The sequence below is a fragment of the Tachysurus vachellii genome, chromosome 5 (assembly GCF_030014155.1).
Source record: "Tachysurus vachellii isolate PV-2020 chromosome 5, HZAU_Pvac_v1, whole genome shotgun sequence".
Classification (NCBI taxonomy): Eukaryota; Metazoa; Chordata; class Actinopteri; order Siluriformes; family Bagridae; genus Tachysurus; species Tachysurus vachellii.
This window is the reverse complement of record NC_083464.1, coordinates 32,069,101-32,096,600: the sequence shown is the minus strand read 5'-3', so window position 1 is coordinate 32,096,600 and position 27,500 is coordinate 32,069,101. Positions and strand designations below refer to the sequence as shown.

Below are 27,500 nucleotides of genomic sequence, written 5' to 3'. Positions count from 1 at the left end.
GACTTTTGAGTGTATGTCAATTTTTTTTACATTTTTTCCCAATATACTTTTGAACCTGCAGCGAATATTTATAAGCCCTAAATCATTTAAATGGTCTGTGGGAACAGGATTAATAATAGAGCAGGTGTGTGTGACGCTGCCTCACCGTGTCAGTGTGATCTGAAAAGTTTTGTAGCCAGCAATGAAAGATGCCAGTCTCGTCAGGCTCTGTTTGCCTGAACCGCCCACTCCGACTAGGAGCGCATTCCCACGGGGGGTACGGATTATCCGAGACACCTGATAGAGAGAGAGAGAGAGAGAGAGAGGGAGAGAGAGAGAGAGAGAGGAAGAGAGGGAGAGAGAGAGAGAGAGAGAGAGAGAGAGAGAGAGGAGAGTGAGAGGGAGAGAGAGAGAGAGAGAGAGAGAGAGAGAGAGAGAGAGGGAGAGAGAGAGAGAGAGAGGAGAGTGAGAGGGAGAGAGAGAGAGATAGAGAGAGAGAGAGAGAGAGAGAGAGAGAGAGGAAGAGAGAGAGATAGAGAGAGAGAGAGAGAGAGAGAGAGAGAGGGACAGAGAGAGAGGGAGAGAGAGAGAGAGAGAGAGAGAGAGAGAGAGAGAGAGAGAGAGAGAGAGAGAGAGAGAGGAGAGTGAGAGGGAGAGAGAGAGGGGGAGAGAGACAGAGAGAGAGAGAGAGTGAGACAGAGAGAGAGAGAGACAGAGAGAGAGAGAGAGAGAGAGAGAGAGAGAGAGAGAGAGAGGAGAGTGAGAGGGAGAGAGAGAGGGAGAGAGGGGGAGAGAGACAGAGAGAGACAGAGAGAGAGAGCGAGAGAGAGAGAGAGAGAGAGAGAGACAGAGAGAGAGAGAGTGAGACAGAGAGAGAGAGAGACAGAGAGAGAGTGAGACAGAGACAGAGAGAGAGACAGAGACAGAGAGAGAGAGACAGAGAGAGAGAGAGAGAGAGAGAGAGAGAGAGAGAGAGAGAGAGAGAGAGAGTGAGACAGAGACAGAGACAGAGAGAGAGACAGAGACAGAGAGAGAGAGACAGAGAGAGAGAGAGAGAGAGAGAGAGAGAGAGAGAGTTATTTTGATTCAAGTCATAACCAATAATTTGGTGAGACAGTTCCTTGACATACTAAAATTTGAACACATTTCTTCATTCCAGCTGCGTTAAGTTCCCCAAGGTAACTGTGCAGGTTGCATTTAAATAACTTTTAACACAGAATGTAACAGTGGGGTTTGTCAGGTTGTGTGAGGTGCTGGTTGGGTTTGTGTTGATTGTGTTGTCAGAGGAAAATAATCAATGAGCCGGTGATAATCGTAGATTATGTGAAAGGCAATTAAATGTTAGAACAAGCACAACTGCACTGATCTGAAGTTATTTAAACAAGATTTACGAGATCATGATGCTTCTGTGTACCTTGACCAAGTGGACCATGGCATCAGTGAAGAACACTAGGTCCATGCCAGCTCCTCGGATGCTCTCGTTGTACAACTCCAGGAACATGTTCAGTCTCTCAGACAAGCCACTGAAGGAAACGATGGGCTCGTACACTTTAGGCATGTCAAAGTTAGTTCCCTCTGGTTCCTCTCCTGTTCAGACACAAACCGTCTCATTACACCTAACATCCTCAAGAGCATCTTAAGACTAGATAAAATGTTAAGATCTTCACTAGATAACAGAATGCATTTGTTTCCTACAAAATTATTCTGATAGTTTTGTGTCTGGTTCTGGTGGCACCTGTAGCCTCAGGAGCATCCTGCAGAAAATCTACGAAGTAGGCATCCTCTCTGACTTCTACAGATGCTCGTGCATCAACACCCAGGTCTTGCTGTGCCAGGTCAGCCAGTGTCTGGTCAAACCAGGCCACGTCATCGGGGCTCGTAAAGCGGTCGGCAATTACGCGTTTACACTCGTGCTTCCATAGACGCAGGAGGACCTTCGGGATGGACAGTGAATTAGGGTTCAATAATAAAAGCTATTAAATCCCATCTTATATTATTTCTAATGTCAAACAGATAATGATGGGTCCCCCTGCTGAGACATGGCTCTAGCAAAGCTTTCTCATTAGTTTTGTCTTAGGGAGCTGCCCATGCCAGTGTGCCCTTGGCTTGCTCACTGTGGCACTGATTGCATACAGAAATGACATACTGTCTAATACCAACCTACCGTATTCCATCTGATCAAATCATCCCATTCTATCCTATCCTACACTATACCATTCGGACCTACAGTACAGTATATCATCATATCCTGGTCTGTTATAATTCTTATTCCATAAGGGCTATAATAATGCCATCCCATCTGCCCTGTACTATCCCACTGTGCTGCTTTAAACTTGGTGAGCTTTCTGTCAAAAGCTAGAATCCATAATTCTTCAAATCATCAAATAGGAAACTTCATTCATTCACTCATCTTCTACCGCTTATCCGAACTACCTCGGGTCACGGGGAGCCTGTGCCTATCTCAGGCGTCATCGGGCATCAAGGCAGGATACACCCTGGACGGAGTGCCAACCCACCAATCACACACTACGGACAATTTTCCAGAGATGCCAATCAACCTACCATGCATGTCTTTGGACCGGGGGAGGAAACTGGAGTACCCGGAGGAAACCCCCGAGGCACGGGGAGGACAAACTCCACACACAAATAGGAAACTTGACTGAACCAAAATAAAGCTGTTAATAATCTGTAAGTTTTATCTGTCAAGTGTTTCACCGCTTGAAGTTGAAGTCCTGTTACATTTGCAGATGAAGTCACTTGCACTGTTCGCCGTGTTCATGTCTATCAGCCTAAACGCACCGATGTTCGGCATATTTACAGTCTGACTTTTTAAAATCTTTTTCATCTGTTATCATCAAGAACTAATTATTATTAAACCAGAGAAATACTGGTTTTATATATATATATATGTTTGTGTTTAATTCATTTTTAAAATACAAAATTATGCGTAATGTGTCTGTATAATGTGTAAAGTTTTATCACTTTGTAGACGTGTTTTGAACAATGCTTTAGCTTGTAATAACAAATCAGACGTTACATTGGGTGAATGGACCACGTCGGCTGTGACACTCAGCATGCCCTGCCAGATGCGAGAAAGGTCACGTAGGTTAAAGATGTAATGGAAGTTGGCCGGCGTGGGCAGCATTTTCAGCTTGGTGGTCTGCCAGATGCGGCGGGTCAGTGGTACGAGTTGGACAACGGTGGCCCTCACAGCCTCTGAAAACCCACGAGCAGAGCAGAAGTGACCCGTACCGATCACTCCTGTTTAAAAAAAGAGTTAGAGAGTGTGAAATAAATGTGACAGAAGATTGTTGTAAATGCTAAACTTAAGGTTTTTACTGCTGACACGGTTTTCGTAGTTCATTTCTGTACGTCGCTGTTTTTGCAAAATAAGTAGCTGAAATTCTGTGAAATGAAATAAAGCTCAAAATGAGTTTGTTTTTCAGCGTATATTAAAACAAACGTTCAGACTATTCCATAGTTCCTGATTGGACCCTTCTGCCCTTGACACTGCTCTACCTTGCTTTGAATAACAGAACAGAACAAGGCATAGAAGCCTTTATTATCGCCACATTACAGCACAGTGGAATTCTTTTCTTCACATACCCCAACTGAGGAGGTTGGGGTCATAGTGCAGGGGCAGCCCTGGAGCAGGGAGGGTTGAGGGCCTTGCTAACCTGAACCCCGATCCTCCGATCAACAACACAGAGCCTTAACCAGTTGAGCCACCACTGCTGTTCTGTGTAATTTGTTGTGTTCCAGTCTGTACAACTTGTAAAGAATCTGTAACTGTGTCTCTTATCCTAGTAAGACTAAGAAATCTCTTTCAAAACAACTTGCAATGACCTGAAAATTACTCATTGCCCTTTGAAACAAATTTGAATACATTCCAACAATCTGTCAGAAATCCCTCCTTTGTGTAATATTGCTTTAGATTCTCCATCAGTTTTTGGTTTTATCTTCTCTCTGCCTCCGTTTCATCTCTACCTCTTTGTGATCACCTGTTCTGTGTCAGTCATTGATCAGTTTGTCTACATGCACCCTATTGCATAAAGTATTGCTGTGAATTATTATCATGTATTCAGTTCATATTGGTCCAAGCTTTGTGTTTTATGCTCCTGTTTCCTTGTATTTCCTGTTTTTAGCTTATTTTTGATAATGATTGTGGATTATTCTTGTTGTCTATTTTATTACCTCGATATATAACCGAGCTTTCAGATGTTCTGCATAAAAAGCATGATCTAAGATTGGAAGCTCCTTATACACGTCAGGCTATTCAGTATACTTTTTCTTAAACTGATCTGTAACACAATATCTCAATGCTTTTAGATTACATAATGCTCTGTTTGGTTCTATAAAAAAGATAGAAAGTTGAATGTCTACTGTGACACTGTCTGACATGGTCCTGGTTTTATTTTTCAAAATGGTGAAAACATTCATAATCATTGAATGGGACTTGAAGCAACCAGAATAGATCTGTGGAAAGATGGAGGTCGAGGGCTTGTGGCTGAAAAACAATTTCTAAAAGATAATAGGACGAAGGCTTTCAATATGATGATCAGAGTTCAAGGCTGTGAGAATAAACATGCAGAAAAGTGAGAACCGATCGATATGTAATTATGGTACTGTGTGCTGTGTGACTTTGCAGAAACAAGGACAAGATATGAAACCTTTATTAAATTCTGAGATGGTGACTTGTTTAATAAGTTTTTATAGACATCTTGAGCAAATTTCATTTAATTATGTGGATAAAATGATACCGCTATGTCATTTTAATCACTGGATCACCTCAGGTTTTATATTAGTTATTAACTGTCACTTCCAACCCATTATTAATCTCACCTTTCTCTTGATTTGGCCTTATTAGGGACATTCACTGTAAATTACACGTCTCAGTAAAATCCTGCCAAGACATAGCTCAATTTCAAGCTACTCTTGAGCATCATAAGGCTCTTATATTATATTACATTATATCCCATAGCAGTAAATTAGTTGTGTTACAGTGTTATGGTGCTACGATTGTAATAAGCATTTTATTAAACAAACAAATTGTGCTTTATTTTCTCATGTTCCTGATGGTAGCTATGTCACAATCCTGCTCCTCAGATCTATTATTTCACTGCAATGCAGAATGAAAGCTAATGTACACTGACCGAAGATCTTGTCGATAGAGGCGTTGGATGGTAAAGTACAGTTAAAGATGGAGAACTGCCTCTTCAGCCTCTGGGGAATGTCATTGCGTCCTCCACCCGGGTGAATCATAGCCGCCAGGAACTGGATGTCCACCACGTTTGTAAACTCACCAGGTTTCTCCAGGTTATAAAAGCCCCTCTGCTCCATCATCTGGCGCACAATCTCATTCGTGACCTTTATAGATGGACAAAGTGTATGATATACACCTATTTCCATGCTTGAGAAATCTCTAAAGCAGCTGTGCATACAGTATAGGACATGCTATAGCTACAGTATGGCTCGACCATGCATGTATTTTCCCAGCAGCCATCTAGTAGCTGAGGGGCACCAGCATACAGTATGTTGTAGGTTAAACCTCTGAAGTGCAAATTTGTAATTAAAAAAAAAAAAAAACAGCATTAAATTTATTAAAATACTCCACGATTATCACATTATGTCTTACTGTTTACTTCATACTATACACACTATACTGTAATATACATCCTGTACCAGTATATCTTAGTAAAAGTAGGAGTCTTTCTATCAACAACAACAAAAGAAACTCTACCAAAGCTGTAGAGAACATGGAAAAGTGAAAAGTAGAAAAGTGTCAGTTTGTTGATATTTTTATCTGTTTATTCTACTGTTGAATAGAAGAAGTACAACCTTGACTGTTGGTATGATGACAAAAAAATTGTCATTAAGTATATTACAGCATACAGTACCTGGTCTCCCCACTCGTTGATTACAGGCATGTTGATGTCATCAATAAAGATGGACATCTTCTTTCCTGCTGGAGGGCCATATGTGGTGCCCATCCTCTTGTCAAGGTAGCTTTCCACCGAGCGCTGGAAACCAATAAATAACCAATTAAAATGCTGTAGAAATCTAATCAGAACACCTGCAGCCAAGGAGTAATCAATATGCAAGAACCTGGAACATTAGCGGCGTGGTAGCTGAAGAGAAGTTGAGGTTCTTAGTGATGTGTGATTCTGGGTCATATTTGGACAAGAAACGCTTAATGATGACTGTCTTAGCAGTTCCCTGTTCTCCGATCAAGAGCACGGCCTGGAAGACATTTGAATGGGAAACAATGTTGATGGAAATATAAAAAACTTCTTGACGTGAGATTTTTCATGATCGAAGAAGCTTCTCTCACCTTTCCCTGCTTGTTGATGGTCTGAATAAGGAAGTCTGTGCGCACGTTATCTACGTTGGGCACCAGGATGGAGCCATAATTTGGTGTTGAATCTGGCGGATAGATGTACTCCTCTACACTAGAGCTCCAGTGGACCCACTGACCTAAAAAAAAAAACAAATCAATACAAATTGGAATAAATCTTTCACCTAGAATCTTTGCTCTAATGACCTGAAGTACCTGTGGAACACAAGCAGTTTATAAAATACTGGGATATTGTAGAGACACTGATATGATGGAGATACTGGATTGACTGAATGAGGCTACGAGTATGACAGAATATAAAGATAGTAGGAAAAGGTAGAGGCAGAGATGGTAGAGGCAGAGATGGTAAAGGCAGAGATGGTAAAGGCAGAGATGGTAGAGGCAGAGATGGTAGAGGCAGAGATGGTAGAGGCAGAGATGCCTGTATGATGGTATACTTTTGAAAGATAGCGACACTGGTACTGTATGAGAAAATTGTTGAGATGTAAATAATAATTTAAAAAATCCTATGAAAGGTGGAGACATTGAGGCAGTGGAGGCTCAACACTGTGTAACCAATCAGAAAGCAAAGATGTTCAAGCCCCAGCACCAGCAAGCTGCCACTTGAGGCCCTTGAACAAGGCCCATAACCCTCTCTGCTCCAGGGGCAGACCATGGCTGACCATGTGCTCTGCCCCAGCATAGAAAAGCATGGATCAAAGCTTATTGCCAGACAAGTCTGATGTCTGTGACCAGAACAAAACATTAGTAAAGGAAAGAAAGACAATGATTAAAGATTAGAGAGAGGATCTATAAAAAAAGGGCTTTTCTGAATACCAGAGTGGTTATTTGTAGCCTTTCAGAAGAATTCAGCAGTTCCTGAAATACTCAGACGAGAACATTTACTCCATGACCACCAAAATCCTCCACACTACATACCTACATACCCACACAATTGACATAAACCTCAATACAGTGAACTCTGAAGGATGCAGCATCTTATGCTGTGAGACAATTTATGGTCAGAGTGTAAAATAAAAAGAGACTGAACTCAAGAGAGAGAAAAGTCAAGTGTGAGACAGTGCGATAAAATGGAATGAACAGTAAGGAGACATGGAGAGAAAGAGTGTGTGTGTAATCGTGTTTATTTTAAGGCACGGACCATCGGATGCGACATGGTAGTCGAACATTGTGTCCTCGCCGTGGGAAGACACGTCCGGCAGGTCCAGGCGGATGCTGTCATGGCGACGCAGCCAGCTTTCCATCTTCTTCCGATCTTCCAGCTCGAGGAGAGCACCAACACTCCACATGAGGGCAAAGACGTATAGACGCTCCATGTGCTCACGTGTAACCTCACCTCCCTGCTCCTACACACACACACACACACACACACACAGTCAGAACACAGAGCTAATCTAAAGGCTAAAGGCACCGGTCTTGCTGCTGCGAGGGGAAGTTTGGACAATGTTAGCGGCAGCCAAACAGCAGCGTCAATGTTTAAACTCACCCTCAGCGATAAAAGGAGTGAGCTAAGTGAGGCTGGGTGGCTCAAGAAGGTGGCAAAAAGCTGTCCTAATGTGGTGTTTGTTCTCTTTTGTTGAGCAGAGGAACACGCTACACACCACCTCTGTCAAGCCTGTCTGTGCTTCCACACCATCCTGAGGCCTCCTACAGTACTTTTGCCTTTTTTTCCCCATATTAATATATACTAATATATACACGTAATTATGTAGTAAGTTGTTCAAGTTCTAGTCCCTTCATAGTTCTTTAAGCTTCCACGTCTTCGGAAATCCTGATTATTCTGTATTCAGTAAACGCTGACGCAAATGCACTACGGCATTATATGAAAGCCCCGGAGGTGCAACCCCAGGTGACAGACTCGATTCTGCCGAACTCCAGGATATAATAGACCTTCCTCTCATTCCCATTAGAGAGCGGAAGGAGCAACGAAACCTTAGAAAGGAAACACTTTTTCAATGACTATACAAAAGACAATGTGTTACGTATTCATGTGAGACTGCATTCATGACCAAAAAGGATTCTGACAACAAAAGGATTACGGAGATGCTCGGAAAACCAAAGTGATGAAGATGATATGGAAGATTTTTTGTTGCAAAATATATATCCTGAAAGTTTAAAGTGTAAAAAGTATACTAGTATGAATAGAAGAATAAATATAAAAGTTTGCATCCATCTCTTTTCTTTGATTCTCAGAGTAAAATAATAAAAAATAAGCAGGCAATTCAACAGACGTTAAAGAGTGAAGACTTTGGACAGTATCAAGCATTCGGTGGTGGTGATGGTGGGGTGAAAACTTTAGCATGTATTTGTATATCGTCGCTGTCGGGCGGAAACCTCGTATGTCCAAATTTGGTCAATTTCATATTTTTTCACATATCGATGCTATTGGTCAGTCCCCACGTGGGTCTGTTATTTTTACAAGTTATTAACCAATCTAAAGTCTTGAAAATAGCTTGAGCACAAATCTCATAACTCCATTGGACACTTCAACTGTCCACCTCTTCCTCACTCCGTGTGAGAGCTTCACGTCATATTTCTCCTCAAGAAGAGTCGCAACGAATCAACACGTCTTCTGAGGTAAATGTCTTCAAAACACTGGGCTCAAAGAAAAAAAAATCTTGACCCCCGCTAGTTCTGGTGCTCGTCTGAGGACAGGAATTTAGCGCAAGACAATCCACTGTAACGCGGACTAAACCCTGTGTACTGCAGATAAGGTACGGAGTTTTTTTAATGTCCTGAAAAATAACGGTTTTGGAGATACGAGGATTCCGTCTGACAGCGACGATATGTTTAAGATACCTTGGGCACCTGAAGTAGGCCTTGTAGCACGTTGATGCACTGCATGACGATGAAGGCCTCCAGCATGTCCATCTTATAGTCCAGACTTTGCACACTGAAGCGATAGAGTTCGGGGAAAGATTCGGAAAAAAGCTCACGCAGAACTTCAGCTTCCTGCAGAGAACGCTTCCTCAGCCACCCCTGTGTATGTAAACCATTTAAAGCTGTTGGTACAATTATTATCACGCTGTACTTTAACTCTAGCACTGTTTGTATTTATATCTTGGCCTGCAGCCTGTGGTCCTCACCTCGAGGATGGGGCTCCAGCCGAGCACAGAGGAGCTCATGAACACCATACCATTGCGCGACACGGTGGCAGGTGAAGCGTTGTCGATGTTGTGCGGCTCGAATACGATCTTGCAGGTAGGCGCCATGGGGATGCGGTCGCCGTTAGCCAGCGTCAGCGTGCGGTTGTCATCCAGCACCGAGTTGAGGTTCTCGATCCAAATGGCATCAACAGGGCCATCCAACACAATCCAGATGTGCTCACCTGAGACATAAAGGGAATCGAATGAAGAGGACATGGAGTGTTGAGGTACTAATGTGTTGATTGTAGAAGATCTGAACATTCATGCAGGTGATGCAAATGATGCTTTAGGACTCACATTTATGGGCCTATTAAACTCCTTTGGGGTTAAACAAAATATCACCAGACCAACTTATATATTTAATTTTATCACACAGGGCAGATGTCACTGATATATATATATCATACCTCAAAGTGACATCACAGACCGCTACCTCATACTACACACACTATATTACACACACTATACTACACACACTATACTACACACACTATACTCATACTACACACACTATACTACACACACTATACTCATACCACACACACTATACTACACACACTATACTCATACTACACACACTATACTACACACACTATACTCATACTACACACACTATACTACACACATTATACTACACACACTATACTACACACACTATACTACACACACTATACTACACACATTATACTACACACACTATACTACACACACTATACTACACACACTATATTACACATACTATACTCATACTACACTGCCTCATACTACACACACTATACTCATACTACACACACTATACTCATACTACACACACTATACTACACACACTATATTACACACACTATACTCATACTACACACACTATACTAAACACACTATACTCATACTACACACACTATACTACACACACTATACTCATACTACACACACTATACTACACACACTATATTACACACACTATACTCATACTACACTGCCTCATACTACACACACTATACTCATACTACACACACTATACTCATACTACACACACTATACTACACACACTATATTACACACACTATACTCATACTACACACACTATACTCATACTACACACACTATACTACACACACTATATTACACACACTATACTCATACTACACACACTATACTAAACACACTATACTCATACTACACACACTATACTACACACACTATACTCATACTACACACACTATACTACACACATTATACTACACACACTATACTACACACACTATACTCATACTACACACACTATACTACACACATTATACTACACACACTATACTACACACACTATACTCATACTACACACACTATACTACACACACTATACTCATACTACACACACTATACTACACACACTATACTCATACTACACACACTATACTACACACATTATACTACACACACTATACTCATACTACACACTATACTACACACATTATACTACACACACTATACTACACACACCATACTCATACTACACACACTATACTACACACATTATACTACACACACTATACTACACACACCATACTCATACTACACTACCTCATACTACACACACTATACTCATACTACACTACCTCATACTACACACACTAAACTACACACACTATACTCATACTACACACACTATACTACACACATTATACTACACACACTATACTACACACACTATACTCATACTGCCTCATACTACACACACTATACTCATACTACACACACTATACTACACACATTATACTACACACACTATACTACACACACTATACTCATACTACACACACTATACTACACACACTATACTCATACTACACACATTATACTACACACACTATACTACACACACTATACTCATACTACCTCATACTACACACACTATACTACACACACTACACTCATACTACCTCATACTACACACACTACCTGTAGATTAGTGTTGAATTGAACTGAAAAGGTGAGATTGATGAAAAAAGAAGAAATAGAGGTGAGACTGTGCTGAGACCGGACTGGACAAATACAAAGGCATCATTGAGACAGGAATTGAAGACGGGCAGAAGGACATATCTGTGAAATAGGGCATGAAATTCTTTTTTTACTGAAATTACTGAATTTTATATTCATGTAAATTTTAAATCTGTTCTTGTGCCACTCGCAGTGATAAACATTGTTTCTTCACTGTTGTCAGTGTCGTCTGCTTTCTATTTTTTTTCAGAAGCATGTGCCCATGACTGCTCTAACAAGCTTGCATCCTCGCTTAGAAAGCTGCAGAACACAGTTGAATATATTTGATTACATTTCACCCTCAGGCTGAACTCAGTCTTGATTTTCTGTCTGTTAAAACACTTGATCTGATCATAGTAGAAGCTCTCTGGCTCTCAGGCCCTCTGTTCGGCTTCTTCACTGATTTCTAATTCTGTCTGAAGCTCTGGAGATGTTTTTTTCAGACTTGGCGTCCCATCATGCAGTTGTTTTTTGTTTTTTTTTGCTGGAAGATGGACAGGAGTGAAATCACGTGACTGATGTCAACAACGTCTTTGCAGATACGGTAGATATGTTCGGCAAAATTAAAATGAAGAAAGCACCTTTTTTGGCTTTCAGGGTCTTTCTCCAGAGGGTGGAGAAAATGCCATCGGTCCAGTCGTTGGTGGCGACGTCGAGCCGCCCGAACATCTGTGCAGCCGTAATGGCTTTGGGGTTCATTCTCATCTCTCTGTGAGGTTGACCGCAATCTGAAAACACACACACACCACATACACACATGCCTCAGAGTAAAGGTGATGCCTGCATGAAAACCTGTGTATGGTGTGTGTGTGTGTGTGTGTGTGTGTGTGTTTTCTTACCCGTCATGGCCTTCATAAGCGTGTGGATGCATGTGGTTTTTCCTGCTCCGCTCGGACCCAACGCCATCATGCCATGACGAACTAGCTGTGTCTCATACAGTTGGATCACCTTTAGCCTCCAGGGAGGGTGGTTAATAAGACCAGCCTCTCTCACCTACACACACATTTTAAAAATTCAGTCGTCTCACAGCTCCAGGGTTTGATCCTGGACACCGTGTGTACTTGCACATGTTCTCCTTGTGTCTTTGTGTCCTTCAGGTTCTCTGCTTTTATATGTTTATACTCTTCTCCACTATGTTCATACCTCCATCATTTTCTTTGACTCTCACCTGTTTATCTATGGCTGCTTCAAGCTGAGGGTATCCAACCTTGTCCAGTTGTATTCCCGGGAAAAGGTCTTCGATCAGGCTCAGAAACAGAGGCTCATCTTCATCAATCTGGTGGCGGAACCCGAAAAAATTCAGAGAGGTAACAAGAGATGACCTTTAAACGCTAGCTTTCTAATACAGAATGCTGAAAGCCGGCTGTTTTCTTGGTTAACATCCTTCTTCTATAACTACAGCAGCTTTTAGCGAGGTGCCTTTATGCTACACACAGAATGGTAACACTGCAAAAGTTAGCTATGAAATGTAAACCTTAACAAATGCTTAAAGAACCACAAAATAAATCTTCACATTTAAAAATTAGTTTTAAAGACATGAAGTCAGCTGAAAAATCAGTCTGAATGAAGTTCCTTACTGGGAAAATGTCACTAACATTCGCAGTCATGAATGACGCTAATTTTTTTGTGTGTTCAGGTTCAATATTTTGTATTTGTTTTGATGGTTGTTTGTGATGTTCTTACAAGTTTGGACAGGTTCATGTCCCGCAGCACCCTCATGACGATGGTGGACTCGGTGTCGTTGGGGTTGGCCCGCTTGGCTGCGCCCAGTGTGCGTAGAACAGACAGGATGTTCCTCAGACCGAAGTCGTAGTGAACCTGAAAGATCGAATTACAGCTTAAATCAAACACCATACTGTGGTCACACATTTTACTTGTGAAGGAAACATTTCATTTTTGTAATAAATGGACCTGTTTGGAGAGCTGCTCCTCACACAGTTTATACAGGGTGAAGAACTTCCTGGCCAGTTCGATGTTGTCGATAAAGCCACAGCTGGCCAGTTTCACCCGGATGATGATCTGTCGATCCGGAACCATCATGGCTACCGAGCGGAAGTTGATCTTCAGGTTCTCTGGGAGTTCCTGACGGCCTGCATACCCAGGATTCTAAACGTGATAAGAGCAATGATAAATATGTTGAAATCAAACCTAAACAATTTGCATATAAATGCTATTCTGTATATTGTATACGTCATCTACAGTTTTTACACAAGTCCCAGGTCCCCGTGTAGAACTGTGCAACAGGTTTCACCATCAGAGGGGGTCCAAATAGAAGAACCCTTAAATCAATCTCACATCGGTTTTGTCTTAAATATTTATTTATACGTTCTGCATTAGTGTGTTAGTGGAAAAAAAAAACAAAGCAACAAATAAATAGAACCGACAGAGAATTATTTTTTGTCTCCACCGTATATTAGATATCTACAGACATTAGGGCTTTAGACTTTGCCGTGTCATTCTATTTGACCAATAAGTGGAAGTAGCACGGTGTGATGAGCTGTAATGTAAAGCAATCCTGTCCCAACCATCTGAGGACGATGGGCTGTGATAACAATTTGGAAAACAGGAAAATCCTCAACTGCACCTCTTGTGCTCTTCATTCATGAGTAATGGCAGCAGTCAGCATGAATCTTAGACATATGTATTATATTAAATAAATCATTTACAGTGTATGATTATTATACTGCAGAACATTATGGTTTTCTTTATATCATTGGATTTCCCTCTCAGATATGGTTATGAAGGTATAACCAGACCTCATCCCACCCCCACGTCTCACCATGGTGAGGAAGAGGCCGAACTCGGGATTCATTTCTACCGAGTCTCCGTCAGTAAAGATAAAGTTCTTTCGTCGCTCCTTCTTGCATGTTAGGAGGATTGAGATCTGCTGTGCTGCAACCGACAACACCGGCAGCTCGATGCGGTTGAATTCATCAAAGCATCCCCAGGAACCCGACTGAGCGAGACCTTCAGAAAGAAATACACAAGAAAAGGATTCAGCTTCTATTCAGTTAAGAAAAAAGTCTAGCTGCTTTCAATACTCAAGATACATTCTATTTTCTTGTATATCGTCGCTGTCAGACGAATCCTCGTATCTCCAAAACCGTTATTTTTCAGGAAATTAAAAAAACGCCGTACCTTATCTGCAGTACACAGGGTTTATTCCGCGTTGCAGTGGATTGTCTTGCGCTAAATTCCTGTCCTCAGACGAGCACCAGAACTAGTGGGGGTCAAGATTTTTTTTCTTTGAGCCCAGTGTTTTGAAGACATTTACCTCAGAAGACGTGTTGATTCGTTGCGACTCTTCTTGAGGAGAAATATGACGTGAAGTTCTCCCACGGAGTGAGGAAGAGGTGGACAGTTGAAGTGTCCAATGGAGTTATGAGATTTGTGCTCAAGCTATTTTCAAGACTTTAGATTGGTTAATAACTTGTAAAAATAACAGACCCACGTGGGGACTGACCAATAGCATCGATATGTGAAAAAATATGAAGTTGACCAAATTTGGACATACGAGGTTTCCGCCCGACAGCGAAGATATATTTTATATGTGACTGTTTTAGGTGTTATTCATATAGTAACTACATCACAGCCTAGTGACAGTAGGCATATAGACAACTTCCCTTCTACTGTATATCGCTGAGGAAACTGGATTGAGGTAGAAATTAGTGATGTTCAGAACGAAAGTCTTATACAGTATTTGTGCTGAATTTCTCACACTCACGAAAATAAATACTTCCATTAAAGAGATGTATGTTACTAACTAAAAAAAAAAAAAAGATTAAATACTATTCTTGCCTTTATAAATCCTTCCAAGGCCTCGGAAGTCCATCTGGTCAGAGCAGTTGAAGACCACCACGTACTTTCCCAGACAGCGGCCCATGTCTTTGGTTGTCTCTGTCTTTCCGGTTCCAGCTGGTCCGGCTGGAGCACCACCCATACTCATCCACAGAGCCTGGGCTAAAGTAATGTAGCACCTAAATCAGGAAAAAAAAACAAGCTAAGATGTGTTTGCTTCTCAGATGGTTATGCATTATATCAGTCAATAAGAACCAACTTGTTTCATACATGCTTTCAAAAATGTGGAGCCACAATGTGAAAGTAAAAACCATCTGAACTAAGAGTGGTCTGTCTAGCCAAGTGTTGATGGTTTAAGACCACCAGATACATCAATCACCAGGGCGACAGGAGCTTAGATGGGAAGAAGACCACTCAGGTGTGCCCACTTACGGCTAGCCTCACTTCCTATAATCAAAAGAAATTGCACTGCCACTTTGATTTGTTATATTTTTCACTTTCTTTTTGCAGTTATTCTTTTCAGCGATTACAAGAAGAGGAAACTTCTGTTGGTTCCTTTTAATTCTCGGCTCAAATTCAACCGACGGAAGGTTAACACTGAGTATGGAAAGCATTGAGCGTATCTGGTGTGTAAGCTATAGGATGCTCAGTAATCCTTCCTCCCTTATTAGCATTAGTTTTACCTGTGATAAGTTTATTTTAGCTAGCGCTCTGACGGAGAAGATTACAGCATTGAGAAGTGTGTGGAGTTTGTAGAGGAAAGTCTAGATGATTAATTCTGGCATTAGAGCCCTCGCAGTGAGACGATTGGATGACGAATCTGTGGCATAATCGCTAAGCCAAAGTTTATACCAGGAGTCAATGCACTGGACATAACAGGTCTTAGGCAACCACAGGTTCTCCAGCTAATGACATATGCCTTCTACCCAGGATTACCTATCTGTTAGTGGAGTGATGACCAGCCTGTCAGTACAGCCCAAAAACTCATTCTGATAAACAAAGTCCACGTCTGTGATTCTGATCAGCATCTTGTCTGAATCTTCACTGAAGTAGAAGCGACACTGCTTAAGCCATTCGAAGTCTGTGGGGCTTTTGATGTGCAAACGACACTAAAAGAAGACAGAAAACAAGAAAACAAGAACTGCTAAAAAAGAACTGCTTAGAGGAGCATTACAGGAACCTAAGAGGAATCTTAAAGAAATCTTGGGGACATTTTAGGATGTTTTGAGGCACTTTAGAGAAACATGATTCAGAGGAACATTTTAAAGACCAAGGCAACTTTAAATGAATGTAAAAAATTACATTAATGGAAATATGAGAAACATTAGTATTATCTAGGGGGCACGGTGTCTTAGTGGTTAGCACGTTCGCCTCACACCTCCAGGGTTGGGGGTTCGATTCCCACCTCCACCTTGTGTGTGTGGAGTTTGCATGTTCTCCCCGTGCCTCAGGGGTATATTTATTGGTGATAACACTACATACGATTGCTAAGTGAATCAATAACCAAGCTAGCAATACTTTGTTAGCGACTTTTTTTTAAAAAAAAAAATTTAAATATCCCAAACTCAAGACTTCTGTGAGCCTCAGCAATGTAAAATGCAACAGTGGCAAAATTATTCCTCTGTGAAAGTTAGAAGAGAGTTAAACTCAGTTATATGAGAGTGTGAGATGGAGCTGGATGCACAGCAGTTATATAAATATATAAAAACTTACATAACTCAATATTGCAATATCTGGCTTTCATTCAAAGCACGGATAAACAGAGTTGTGTTATATTTGGAGCAGGCCAAGCAGAGTAATTTGGTTTGCAGTCGTTCACGAGATTGCCTTCTAGCTTGTGTGGAACTCTATAAACACAGGTTTGTTTGCTGAAGGTTCTGAATTTTTAGGAAGCTGAATGTTCCAGCAATTTAATATTCATACAGACACTGAAATGCAATTGGAAACAGTGAAGTACAAAGTTTGCTTATGAATAATAAGAACGTCTGAAACCTGTCTGAGAATGCTCCAAGTTCTACCATATAACTCTATTATCTATGTGATAAATAGAGCTAATGAGTGTAGATACAAAGGCATCAGGGTGTGTGTCCGTGTGAATGTGTGAATGTTTTCTTCTCACCAAGTCATCGAAGATGTCCCTCTGATGAACGTGGATGGTGATGAGGGTTTCGTATTTAATCCGTTCTATCGTGCTGAGATCCTTGGTGGTCATGTCGATGAGAGTGTTGAGGAGATCCAGGAAGGACTGATTAGTTTTGGCCATAATTTTACGGTCGTAACGGGCATTAGTCAAAGCTTCTTCGGCATCTCGTGTCCAAATCATCTGGATTCCCAATAAACCCACCTACAGAAATCAGAGATAAACAATCAACAATGATAATAAACATCAGCAACACAAAGATTCTGTAGGATGTCACAGTTAACAGAATAAAAAGAAACTAACCAAACTGAACTCTCCAACTTAATAAAAGGTTTTTACTTTAGCACTCAAGTTTTTTTAAATGTAATTATTTTAATTTGAATATTTAACTTAGTCAATTTACTTAGTTATTTTAATGAATATATATAATAATTAATACATATGAATAATACATAAATCAATAAAAGATTATTAATTTCTTAATTTACTCTCTCTCATTCATCTTCTACCGCTTATCCGAACTACCTCGGGTCACGGGGAGCCTGTGTCTATCTCAGGCGTCATCGGGCATCAAGGCAGGATACACCCTGGACGGAGTGCCAACCCATCACAGGGCACACACACACACACACACACACTCTCATTCACTCACGCAATCACACACTACGGACAATTTTCCAGAGATGCCAATCAACCTACCATGCATGTCTTTGGACCGGGGGAGGAAACCGGAGTACCCGGAGGAAACCCCCGAGGCACAGGGAGAACATGCAAACTCCACACACACAAGGTGGAGGTGGGAATCGAACCCCGACCCTGGAGGTGTGAGGCGAACGTGCTAACCACTAAGCCATTGCTTCATTTAATGCTTGGTTTATTAATTTAATTCTTATTAGTTTGTTTTAAATTGTTTTTGTTTTTACTATTACTTTTTTTATTTTTGGTTATTTTTGGACCAGTTGCACCTACAGTACATATATTACCTTTATGACTGATCCATTAATATTAAAATTTTCTTACATTTTTTCTGATATTTTGAAAAAATTGCATCATAAGTGTCATAATAACTGGTTCCAAAGAAGTGTCCAGATTTGATCATTTACCTTAAAGGAAGCAATAAGAAATGACAGTTATTGTGACTCGATGTTTAATTTCTACTCTTAAGGCTTAACCCATAAGTACCTGTGCAGGAAAGGAATCCAGGAAGTCAATCAGATGGAAGGTTGGGTCTTGGATAGCCAGGGCTGCTTGATGGATGATGAGGTGTAAAGATCTCTGAGATTCCTTGAGGAGAGCATTAAGCCACACCTCCACGTTGCCTTCAGCATTGACAGGTCGATCCAGCTCCATCGTCTCACCCTCACGTGACGAGACGGCCAGAATCCGATCATACATCTGAGCCAGAGTTCAGCTTTACTATTTAATCATGTTTGTGCTTTTTAACTTTATTTGTTCAGCTATATTTAAAACCTGCATGGACACCAACCAATCATTTCCCCAAGCAAAAAGACTTTTTATTTTTATTGGTATGAGTTTTTTTCTTCTCATTGGATGTTTGCATTAAATTGCAATGTTTGCATGTCTATATTTAGTCATTCATGTTAAATTCACCTTTAATTCACACTTAAATCAAACCATCCAACAAAGAGTTTAAAGGAGAAGATGATATATGATTCGTTAAATAAAAGAAAGCAGATGTTCTGATAAGATGACTTTTCAGATAAAACCCTTAAAGTACTATTAGGTAACAGATGAATAAACAGGTTTGAATCCATGCTAAAGCTCAACCTTATCGTGGAATTGGACAGATTTGATGTTGTCGAAGACGTTAAGCAAGTGAGCCTGGATGGTGTGAGAGTCTGATGCCTGGCCCAGGATCTCCAGAAGAGCTGGATCAGACACGAAGAAAAAACGAGGGAACAGCAGACGCTTTTTCTCCAGATACCTTCAACCAAAAGATGACAACCTGATTAAGCTTTAACCCAGAACTTGTGGTGCTGCTATAGAAAAGTAATCAACAACTGGGTTTCCAGAGAAATGTGGAAAAAAAAAAGAAAGAAAACATGAAACATACCCGGTGAGGGATTTCTGGCACATTTCAAGCTGCTCGAGTAGATGAGGAAGAAGCTGGCCCATCGTTTCATCGCCCACACATGACTGCACAACGTTGGGCATCTCGTGCGCCCGGGTCATGATCTTCACCCAGGATTTATCGATGTTGGAGAAACGCTTGGCCTCCTGTGGAAGGTACATGGCAGAAACATTACTTGTCAGGATGTTGAGCCCTCTGGACAGAATGGGCATGCACACTAATATGCATGAATAACGTAACAAGAAACTGCAGAGCACCTTAGGAAGCTGTTTGGCAATGTCTCCGCCCACAAATACAGCCTCGAGGTAGATCCAGAGGTTCTGCACCGTCATCCAGTTCTCAATGATGTCAGTGGTGTTGGACAAATTCTGCACCCACTTCTGGATTTGAGCTTTAAATGGAGTGTTGTACCTGAAAATGTGTTTGAGGTGAAAATGCTTTTCAGTGTAAGGTTGTTTATGAAGCATCACACATGTGTCACGGGTTTAATAGATGCACCAAGTTCATGATGTTACATCTTATACACCAATACACACTCAGCTATACACCTGCTCATTTACACCCTTATCTAAACCTCTACAAATGGGTCGTTGCTAAATTTTCTCCACGGCATACAGTAGCTGCTGACCCCAAAAAAGTCCCTTGATGGACAGTTAGGACTTTTTTGCTCTCACCTGTTGCTCATGAGCGATCCCAGGACCATCAGGCTGTCCTCCATGCTACTAATGATTTCAGATGTGCTGTCTCCACGTAGCAGCAGCTCTCCACGGCTTTTAAACTGTGCAAACGTGAACGTTTTGTTGTCCCACTCTGCGATCACCTGCTTCAGTTTCTGCTCAATGTCTCGCTCTTTCACTGCACTGATACAGATATCCTAACGCACAGAAGCAAAAATGAGGTACAGGCCATAATAATTCTGTAATCGGTAGAACTGGAAAATTGAGGTCTCACTTCGATTTCTTCTTTATACTTGAGCAGCGGTGCTTCCATAATGTTACGCAGCTTGAATGTGTCAGATTCCACCTCGAAGGTGTGGCCCGTGAGCTCAGTGATCCGTTTCCAGTGGCGCGTCATCATGGCACGGTTGGCCATCAGCTCTAGCAGTGGGCAGCACTCGCTGAACTCATCGATACTTTTTCTCAGGTCCAAAAAGGCCTGCCATTCCTTTAGGGCACGAGGCAGCTTGCGACATCTATACACAAATTATAGTTAATAAACCGTATTTTTCTGATTTATATATAGATATAGATATATATATATATATATATATATATATATATATATATATATATATATATATATATATATATATATATACATATCTATAAGTTTATATTTAAATTTATATTGTAGGAAAGTTTATGAAAAAAAATGGGATGGTCCCAGAGGATTAGTATTCATTCATTCATTCATTCATTCATCTTCTACCGCTTATCCGAACTACCTCGGGTCACAGGGAGCCTGTGTCTATCTCAGGTGTCATCGGGCATCAAGGCAGGATACACCCTGGACGGAGTGCCAACCCATCACAGGGCACACACACACACACACACTCTCATTCACTCACACAATCACACACTACGGACAATTTTCCAGAGATGCCAATCAACCTACCATGCATGTCTTTGGACCGGGGGAGGAAACCGGAGTACCCGGAGGAAACCCCTGAGGCACAGGGAGAACATGCAAACTCCACACACACACAAGGTGGAGGCACGAATCGAACCCCGACCCTGGAGGTGTGAGGTGAACGTGCTAACCACTAAGACACTGTGCCCCCGTATATGGAGGATTCAATGGTTTCTAATGTTATGCTTATTGCCAATTATTTCTAATTATTTCCCTCCTGTAAAAATGTCTGAATAAATGTTAGTTTATTTAGGAAATAATTAGCATAAATATCATTCTTGGAAATTTCTTTTTACATAAAAATAGATTCTTGAAAACACAGCTACATATTTTCTGTGTCATTATTTCTTATGGAGAAGAAAAATGCCTTGAAACTCTGTAACTTAGATCCGTCTGCAGTTTACTATAAAATATCACATTAAATGAAACTTTTTCCTAATCATTCACCGGGCCTGAAAGTCCAGGAGCTCGTTGTTGATCCTCTCGATGTGGACGTCGGCCCAGAGGATGTCGTTATAGCCGTTGATTGTTTCGATGACGTTGTTGTAGAGACCGTAGAGTTTCTGCAGTAGAGCCAACTGCTTTTTAATCTCCAGCAGCTGAGGATGCTGGGTAACGGGCAGACCAAACAATTCCTCCCCACCAGTGTAGGTGATGTATTTGCGGTATAGGTTGTCAAAGCGGTTCTGCTCCAACGTCAAGAGAATAAAAATTATCATCATCTGGAACTCGACGGCACTTAAACGAACATCCGTCTAAATGTGAAATTCTAAGTCACTAAGCTAATGCTGGGTTCTTTTAATTCACAAGAAACTGCTCTTTAATGAATTTAATTATTTTACATTATAATTAAAAAAAGTTTTAATCTGATGACTAACAGAGAGCTAGTTAGTTAGTTCCAGTTCCACACAGAGCCAAAACTAAGTGGACACTTGACTCATCCCCTCATGAGATGTTGGTATCAACTTCATATTAATAACCTATCAGCAAGCTCATTTACAGTAGAGGGGTTGGTCAAGTTTCCACCCACCTCCATGTTTGCAGCTTTAACAGTAAATGTGTTTATAACATTGTCATTACAGTGATCATGTGACTTTACCTGAAACATAATGAGTCTGTCGCTGGCTTCCCGAGGAGCCAAACCCTCCACCATGGGTCCATCCTAGAATTAACACAACAATGACCACTGACGATTAGATTTCACTATATGTTTATTATATTATTATGTTTTTCATAGTTAACTATATTCTGTTACATATTTTTCTCATTATATTGCTGTACTGTGTGAGGAGTAACAACGATTACATATATGTGACAATACACATTTTTTTTGCAGTATTGCAGTTACTATGGTGCCCTTGAGCTTTCGCGCTTAACTGATTTTGATGATCTCCTTCAACTGACCTTCTCGTAGTCGCCATAGAAATGCTCACAGTCATCTACGAACGTCTGCACGTTGCTGATGAGCTCCTCCCGAAAAATGGGTTGCAAAGAAACGAGCTCGTTCTGCACTTCTCCACTCCGGCTCAGTAGCTTCTCCCAGGCGTACCTCAGCGTGTCCACTTTCTCCGTCTCCTCCTTTGCCACCGAGAGCTCATACTTGTTCAGCATGGCGTAGGACTCCTGAGGAGGCACATACAGGCAAGTGGAGGAGAGAATAATGTAAGAGAATTTAAAATGTCTTTATCGTGTATCTGTGTATACCTCAATGGGTCCCACTAGGAAGTCGACAGAGATCTGATGCTCTCTGATCTCCTTGAGTGCTGCCATGGCGATGCGAATGTCATCTAGGTCTTTGATTTGCCGGTGCAGTTTCTTGCTGGCCTCATCTGTGAACGTCAGGATCTGTTCCATCTCAGTGCGGTACTTCCTGTTGCAGTGACGCCCAAAGTCCACGATCCAGCACTTGGTCTCGGCCGTGAGGGCCAACTTAAGATCGGCTGTCACCGAAAAACAAACCAATGTCATTTGTCAAGGCTACAATATAGAATTTGTGTTAAAACACAGAAACATATATCACAAATAACTAAACAACGAAAAAATGAATACAGAGATAATAAATATACAAAGAAAGAAAGAAAGAAAGAAAGAAAGAACGAAAGAAAGAAAGCAAGCAAGCAAGCAAGCCTAACCCCAAGGGTTTACTTTTAACCTGGTACAGCATAACTTATTTATTCTTACTTTCACATATTGCCTAAAAACTGATGCAGACGTATATTTGTGTGTGTATGTGGGTATGTGTGTGTGTGTGTGTGTGTGTGTGTATGTGTGTGTATGTATGTGTGTGTATGTGTGTGTATGTGTAGGTGTGTATGTGTAGGTGTGTATGTGTGTGTGTGTGTGTGTATGTGTGTGTGTGTGTGTGTGTATGTGTATGTGTGTATGTATGTGTGTGTATGTACGTGTGTGTATGTGTGTGTGTGTATGTGATTATATTATATGTTCTATTCTATAAAAAAGCTGATGCAGACGTATATTTGTGTGTGTGTGTGTGTGTGTGTGTGTGTGTGTGTATGAGTGTGTGTATGTGTGTGTATGTGTGTGTGTGTATGTGTATGTGTGTGTATGTGTGTGTGTGTATGTGTATGTGTGTGTATGTGTAGGTGTGTATGTGTGTGTGTGTGTATGTGTGTGTGTGTGTGTGTGTGTGTGTGTGTGTGTATGTGTATGTGTGTATGTATGTGTGTGTATGTACGTGTGTGTATGTGTGTGTGTGTGTGTGTGTGTATGTGTGTGTGTGTGTATGTGTGTGTGTGTGTGTGTGTGTGTGTGTGTGTTATTATATGTTCTATTCTATAAAAAAGGGGGGTGTTAAGACATATAAACAGTAGTTGTGTGTATGTAATGTCCAGGTTTGAGGACATCAGACTCACCTGTATATAACGCCAGCGCCCCCACGGTGATAATCTCAGGCTCAGCAGTAATTTCCAGCTCCAGGTCTCTGTAGTAGAGGATCTGAGACTCAAATTCTGCCAGCAGAGGGTTTTCCTGCACAAACAGCTGGATAGTGCTCTCTCTGTCCTTCCTCCAGATGTGGTGATATCTGCTGAAGCGCTCGAAGGCATTCGTCACTTCCTGTGTCAGAGGAGAATCAGCGCTGTTGGAAACTTTCTTTTTCCTCAGACGTTCATTACACTATAACAGATGACTTATCTGGTTGAACTCAGTGTGTTAGTATCTGTGTCTCTTCCTTATTGTGTCATCGTTACCTTCCTGCAGGAGTTGATGACCGAGCTGAGGACAGTCACCAGCTTGATGATCTCCTTGTTTTCGGAGACGCTCTTGTAGTAATTTTTCATTTGGACAGGAACAGCCTGGTTATTGCAAGCTGACACGTCTGAAGCGCTACCGTCTGAAAACAGAAGAGGAAACAAAGCAAGCTCTAAAGATCGTGCATCACTTAATCACTAATACTCTTATCAAGTACAATGACAGTTGACCAGCTAGGATGTGGTGTGCCGTCTCGCCGTCTTCAGAGTCGCTTTCTCTGCTGTCCTGCTGCAGCGCCGCCATACGCCTTTCGCTCATCTTCTTCTAGAAGACCAAACACACAAATTAAATAAATTAGAAACACCTTTTAAATACTAATACAATCAAACTTGCCATGTAAATACTGCAAAAGCATCAATGTGCAACATCCTATAACGACTGAGGAAACTTTTATTATGGTCATTCACTCATTCATCTTCTACCGCTTATCTGAACTACCTCGGGTCACGGGGAGCCTGTGCCTATCTCAGGCGTCATCGGGCATCAAGGCAGGATACACCCTGGACGGAGTGCCTACCCATCACAGGGCACACACACACACACACACACACTCTCATTCACTCACACAATCACACACTACAGACAATTTTCCAGAGATGCCAATCAACCTACCATGCATGTCTTTGGACCGGGGGAGGAAACCGGAGTACCCGGAGGAAACCCCCGAGGCACGGGGAGAACATGCAAACTCCACACACACAAGGTGGAGGTGGGAATCGAACCCCCAACCCTGGAGGTGTGAGGCGAACGTGCTAACCACTAAGACACCGTGACCCCCTTTTATTATGGTTTGCAATATTATTTGCTTGAGGACCTGCTCGATCACATCTTCAGGATTTCCTTCAGAATCACATCATCCATCAAGTCTAAATGATTCATCTGTGACAACAGTGATGGTCAGTTTCAGACAAAGTTACTGTTGATGTTGTAGTTGAGTTTATTGCCAAATCAACTCCATAATCTATTCCATGACAGAGATAAAGTAATCATTCAATATTCAATAAAACATAATAAAGCAAAACGTTTTTTTAAAAAAATACCTTGACCTAAAGAGATCAAGAAGAAAGACTAAAAGGAGATTTATGGATGTGTTAAATGAGGACATGAAGTTAACTGGTGCGTGAGTGGAGGATGCAGAGGATAGCGTCAGGTGGAAACAGATGATTCGCTGTGGTGTCCCATGAAGGGAAAAGACGGAGGTAGACAAAGAAGAAGAAGACCGTGAAGTTGTGAAGTCTTGTTTGGCTTCATGTGTGATTCTGAGTTGCTCTGTTTTGTGTATTTATGAGATTGTTACTGTACTTCTGGATTTGTTTGCCACGCTGGTTTTTAACTTTCTTCCTGCTACTTTCACTACACCGTTGCCTGCTGTTTAACACTGTAATCTTCAATAAATCTGCACATGGATTCTTCACGTTCTCACCTTACACATACCTTGTACGTAGTGTTAATTTCGTCACCTATTTTTAATTTAGTCTTAGTCTTAGTCTTGTGTCAAATGTCCGTTAGTTTTAGTCATATTTAGTCATTCACATATCTTTTTTTGTTAGTCAAGTTTTAGTCGACTAAAAGTCTTTTGATTTTAGTCTAGTTTTAGTCAAAAAATTGTAGTCTTTTTTAAAATAACACATTATTACTGAGATTATTACTGATAAACATTTCAGTAAAAAAAGTGTTTCACATCTCAAACATTGTTTAAATGTCATAATTACCCAACAAAATACACTTGTTGAATGATAATTGTTGAACACAAATGTTAAACGTGTCTGGTTTTCACTCTGATTTAGGAGACACATTCACAAATGATGAACCTGTTCTGAAGAGAATTTTATTTTAAACAACAAAATTCAAAAGCTGGAGCCCAACAGACTCCGACTGACAACTTAAGTTACAAAGGGTTTTAAAACTGTTTTGGTCGCCTTGTGTCTCATGTTTCTGTTCAAATCAGAAATAAAATAAATATACTCAGAAAAACTGAAAAGAATAGGCCACTTTACTGTGGGCCTAAAATACAACCTATTTACAGTCCGCGAATCACAAAAGTATCAGTGAGACGTTGAGAACACGTTTAAACAGTTCATACACTCGAACTTGACCACATCACATTTTTTACTTTATTGATATTGCTTTTAATCGTAATGCAAAGACCGGTCATCGGGACATAAGCTGTCATGTACAATAAAAGAGCTGCGCAGTGACAGGAAATATAATTGAACACAAAAAGCCTAGACCAGGGTGGACTTGCGCTCGGACGAATTGTTTCTACACACACACTAAACAGCGCGAAGCCGCGAACTCGTGCTGAATATTTTAAAGGCGTAACAGCTGATGAAAAAGCAGAGACAATTGTAGACGAAAATGAAGAGAGATTTTATCTTCGTTTTTATTTTATACAAAACATTTTCGTCTCGTCTTTTTTTTGTCAACAATAATGCATGTTAATTTAGTCTTAGTCAGCGTTTTTGGACAGTGGTGCCGTCTCGTCATCGTCTCGTCTTAGTCATGAAAAAAAAGGTTGTTGACGAACATATTTCGTCTCGTCTTGTCTCGTCTGACGAAATTAACACTATTTGTACGTACATCTTGGTCATGTCTGGTTCTAAAAGAGTGGATATGGATCCCTGTGGATTTAAGATAAAGATTATTTAATACTCTTCCTATTCTTCTTGCCCTTTCTCTAATGCGTGTTGCTTTATTAAGGGCTTGAGATCTGAAGGTGGCATTTAGCATTCATTCTGTAAGAACCTGTTCTGCATCTTACTCATTTCCAATGATTTCACTATTCCCTGAAATCCAGCAGAAAACAATGCTGTAATTAAGTCTCCACAAACAGCTTTGCATTGATTCATATGTCAGCAATTATCGAATGGTTTTTCTTTAAGGATTCCTTTGATTAAAGGCAGGATTTTGACATTTTGTTCTAGAGCAAGCAGCAGAGCGAAAGAAAGACTTTGTTCTGGGATACAGATGCCATAGAGTTCCCCACTTGACTTCCTCTTTTTAGGATTTATTTTAGCTAAAAAATCAATACAGTTTTTAAGCTTTTCTTTTTGTGCT

The 27,500-nt window shown here is 40.9% G+C and overlaps 1 protein-coding gene across 1 annotated transcript in view; it reads right to left on the bottom strand.

The window, feature by feature from the left end:
* Nucleotides 1–27,500, bottom strand: part of dnah5 (dynein, axonemal, heavy chain 5) — an 88,833-nt gene that overhangs the window by 33,558 nt on the left and 27,775 nt on the right. Inside the window, exons 21-53 of the mRNA XM_060871257.1 lie at nt 24,614–24,707; nt 24,383–24,510; nt 24,047–24,248; nt 22,878–23,113; nt 22,578–22,796; nt 22,273–22,335; nt 21,621–21,859; nt 20,496–20,736; nt 20,219–20,418; nt 19,802–19,955; nt 19,527–19,690; nt 19,241–19,397; nt 18,635–18,847; nt 17,432–17,656; nt 16,249–16,421; nt 15,313–15,491; nt 14,294–14,481; nt 13,426–13,620; nt 13,198–13,332; nt 12,683–12,790; nt 12,354–12,507; nt 12,096–12,242; nt 9,421–9,662; nt 9,134–9,313; nt 7,476–7,677; nt 6,311–6,453; nt 6,085–6,219; nt 5,877–5,999; nt 5,133–5,346; nt 3,017–3,240; nt 1,715–1,913; nt 1,394–1,566; nt 146–276 (exon numbers count right to left, since the gene is read on the bottom strand). Coding sequence (XP_060727240.1) covers nt 146–276; nt 1,394–1,566; nt 1,715–1,913; nt 3,017–3,240; nt 5,133–5,346; nt 5,877–5,999; nt 6,085–6,219; nt 6,311–6,453; nt 7,476–7,677; nt 9,134–9,313; nt 9,421–9,662; nt 12,096–12,242; nt 12,354–12,507; nt 12,683–12,790; nt 13,198–13,332; nt 13,426–13,620; nt 14,294–14,481; nt 15,313–15,491; nt 16,249–16,421; nt 17,432–17,656; nt 18,635–18,847; nt 19,241–19,397; nt 19,527–19,690; nt 19,802–19,955; nt 20,219–20,418; nt 20,496–20,736; nt 21,621–21,859; nt 22,273–22,335; nt 22,578–22,796; nt 22,878–23,113; nt 24,047–24,248; nt 24,383–24,510; nt 24,614–24,707 — 5,780 coding nt within the window. The remainder of the gene's footprint in view (nt 1–145; nt 277–1,393; nt 1,567–1,714; nt 1,914–3,016; nt 3,241–5,132; nt 5,347–5,876; nt 6,000–6,084; nt 6,220–6,310; nt 6,454–7,475; nt 7,678–9,133; nt 9,314–9,420; nt 9,663–12,095; nt 12,243–12,353; nt 12,508–12,682; nt 12,791–13,197; nt 13,333–13,425; nt 13,621–14,293; nt 14,482–15,312; nt 15,492–16,248; nt 16,422–17,431; nt 17,657–18,634; nt 18,848–19,240; nt 19,398–19,526; nt 19,691–19,801; nt 19,956–20,218; nt 20,419–20,495; nt 20,737–21,620; nt 21,860–22,272; nt 22,336–22,577; nt 22,797–22,877; nt 23,114–24,046; nt 24,249–24,382; nt 24,511–24,613; nt 24,708–27,500) is intronic.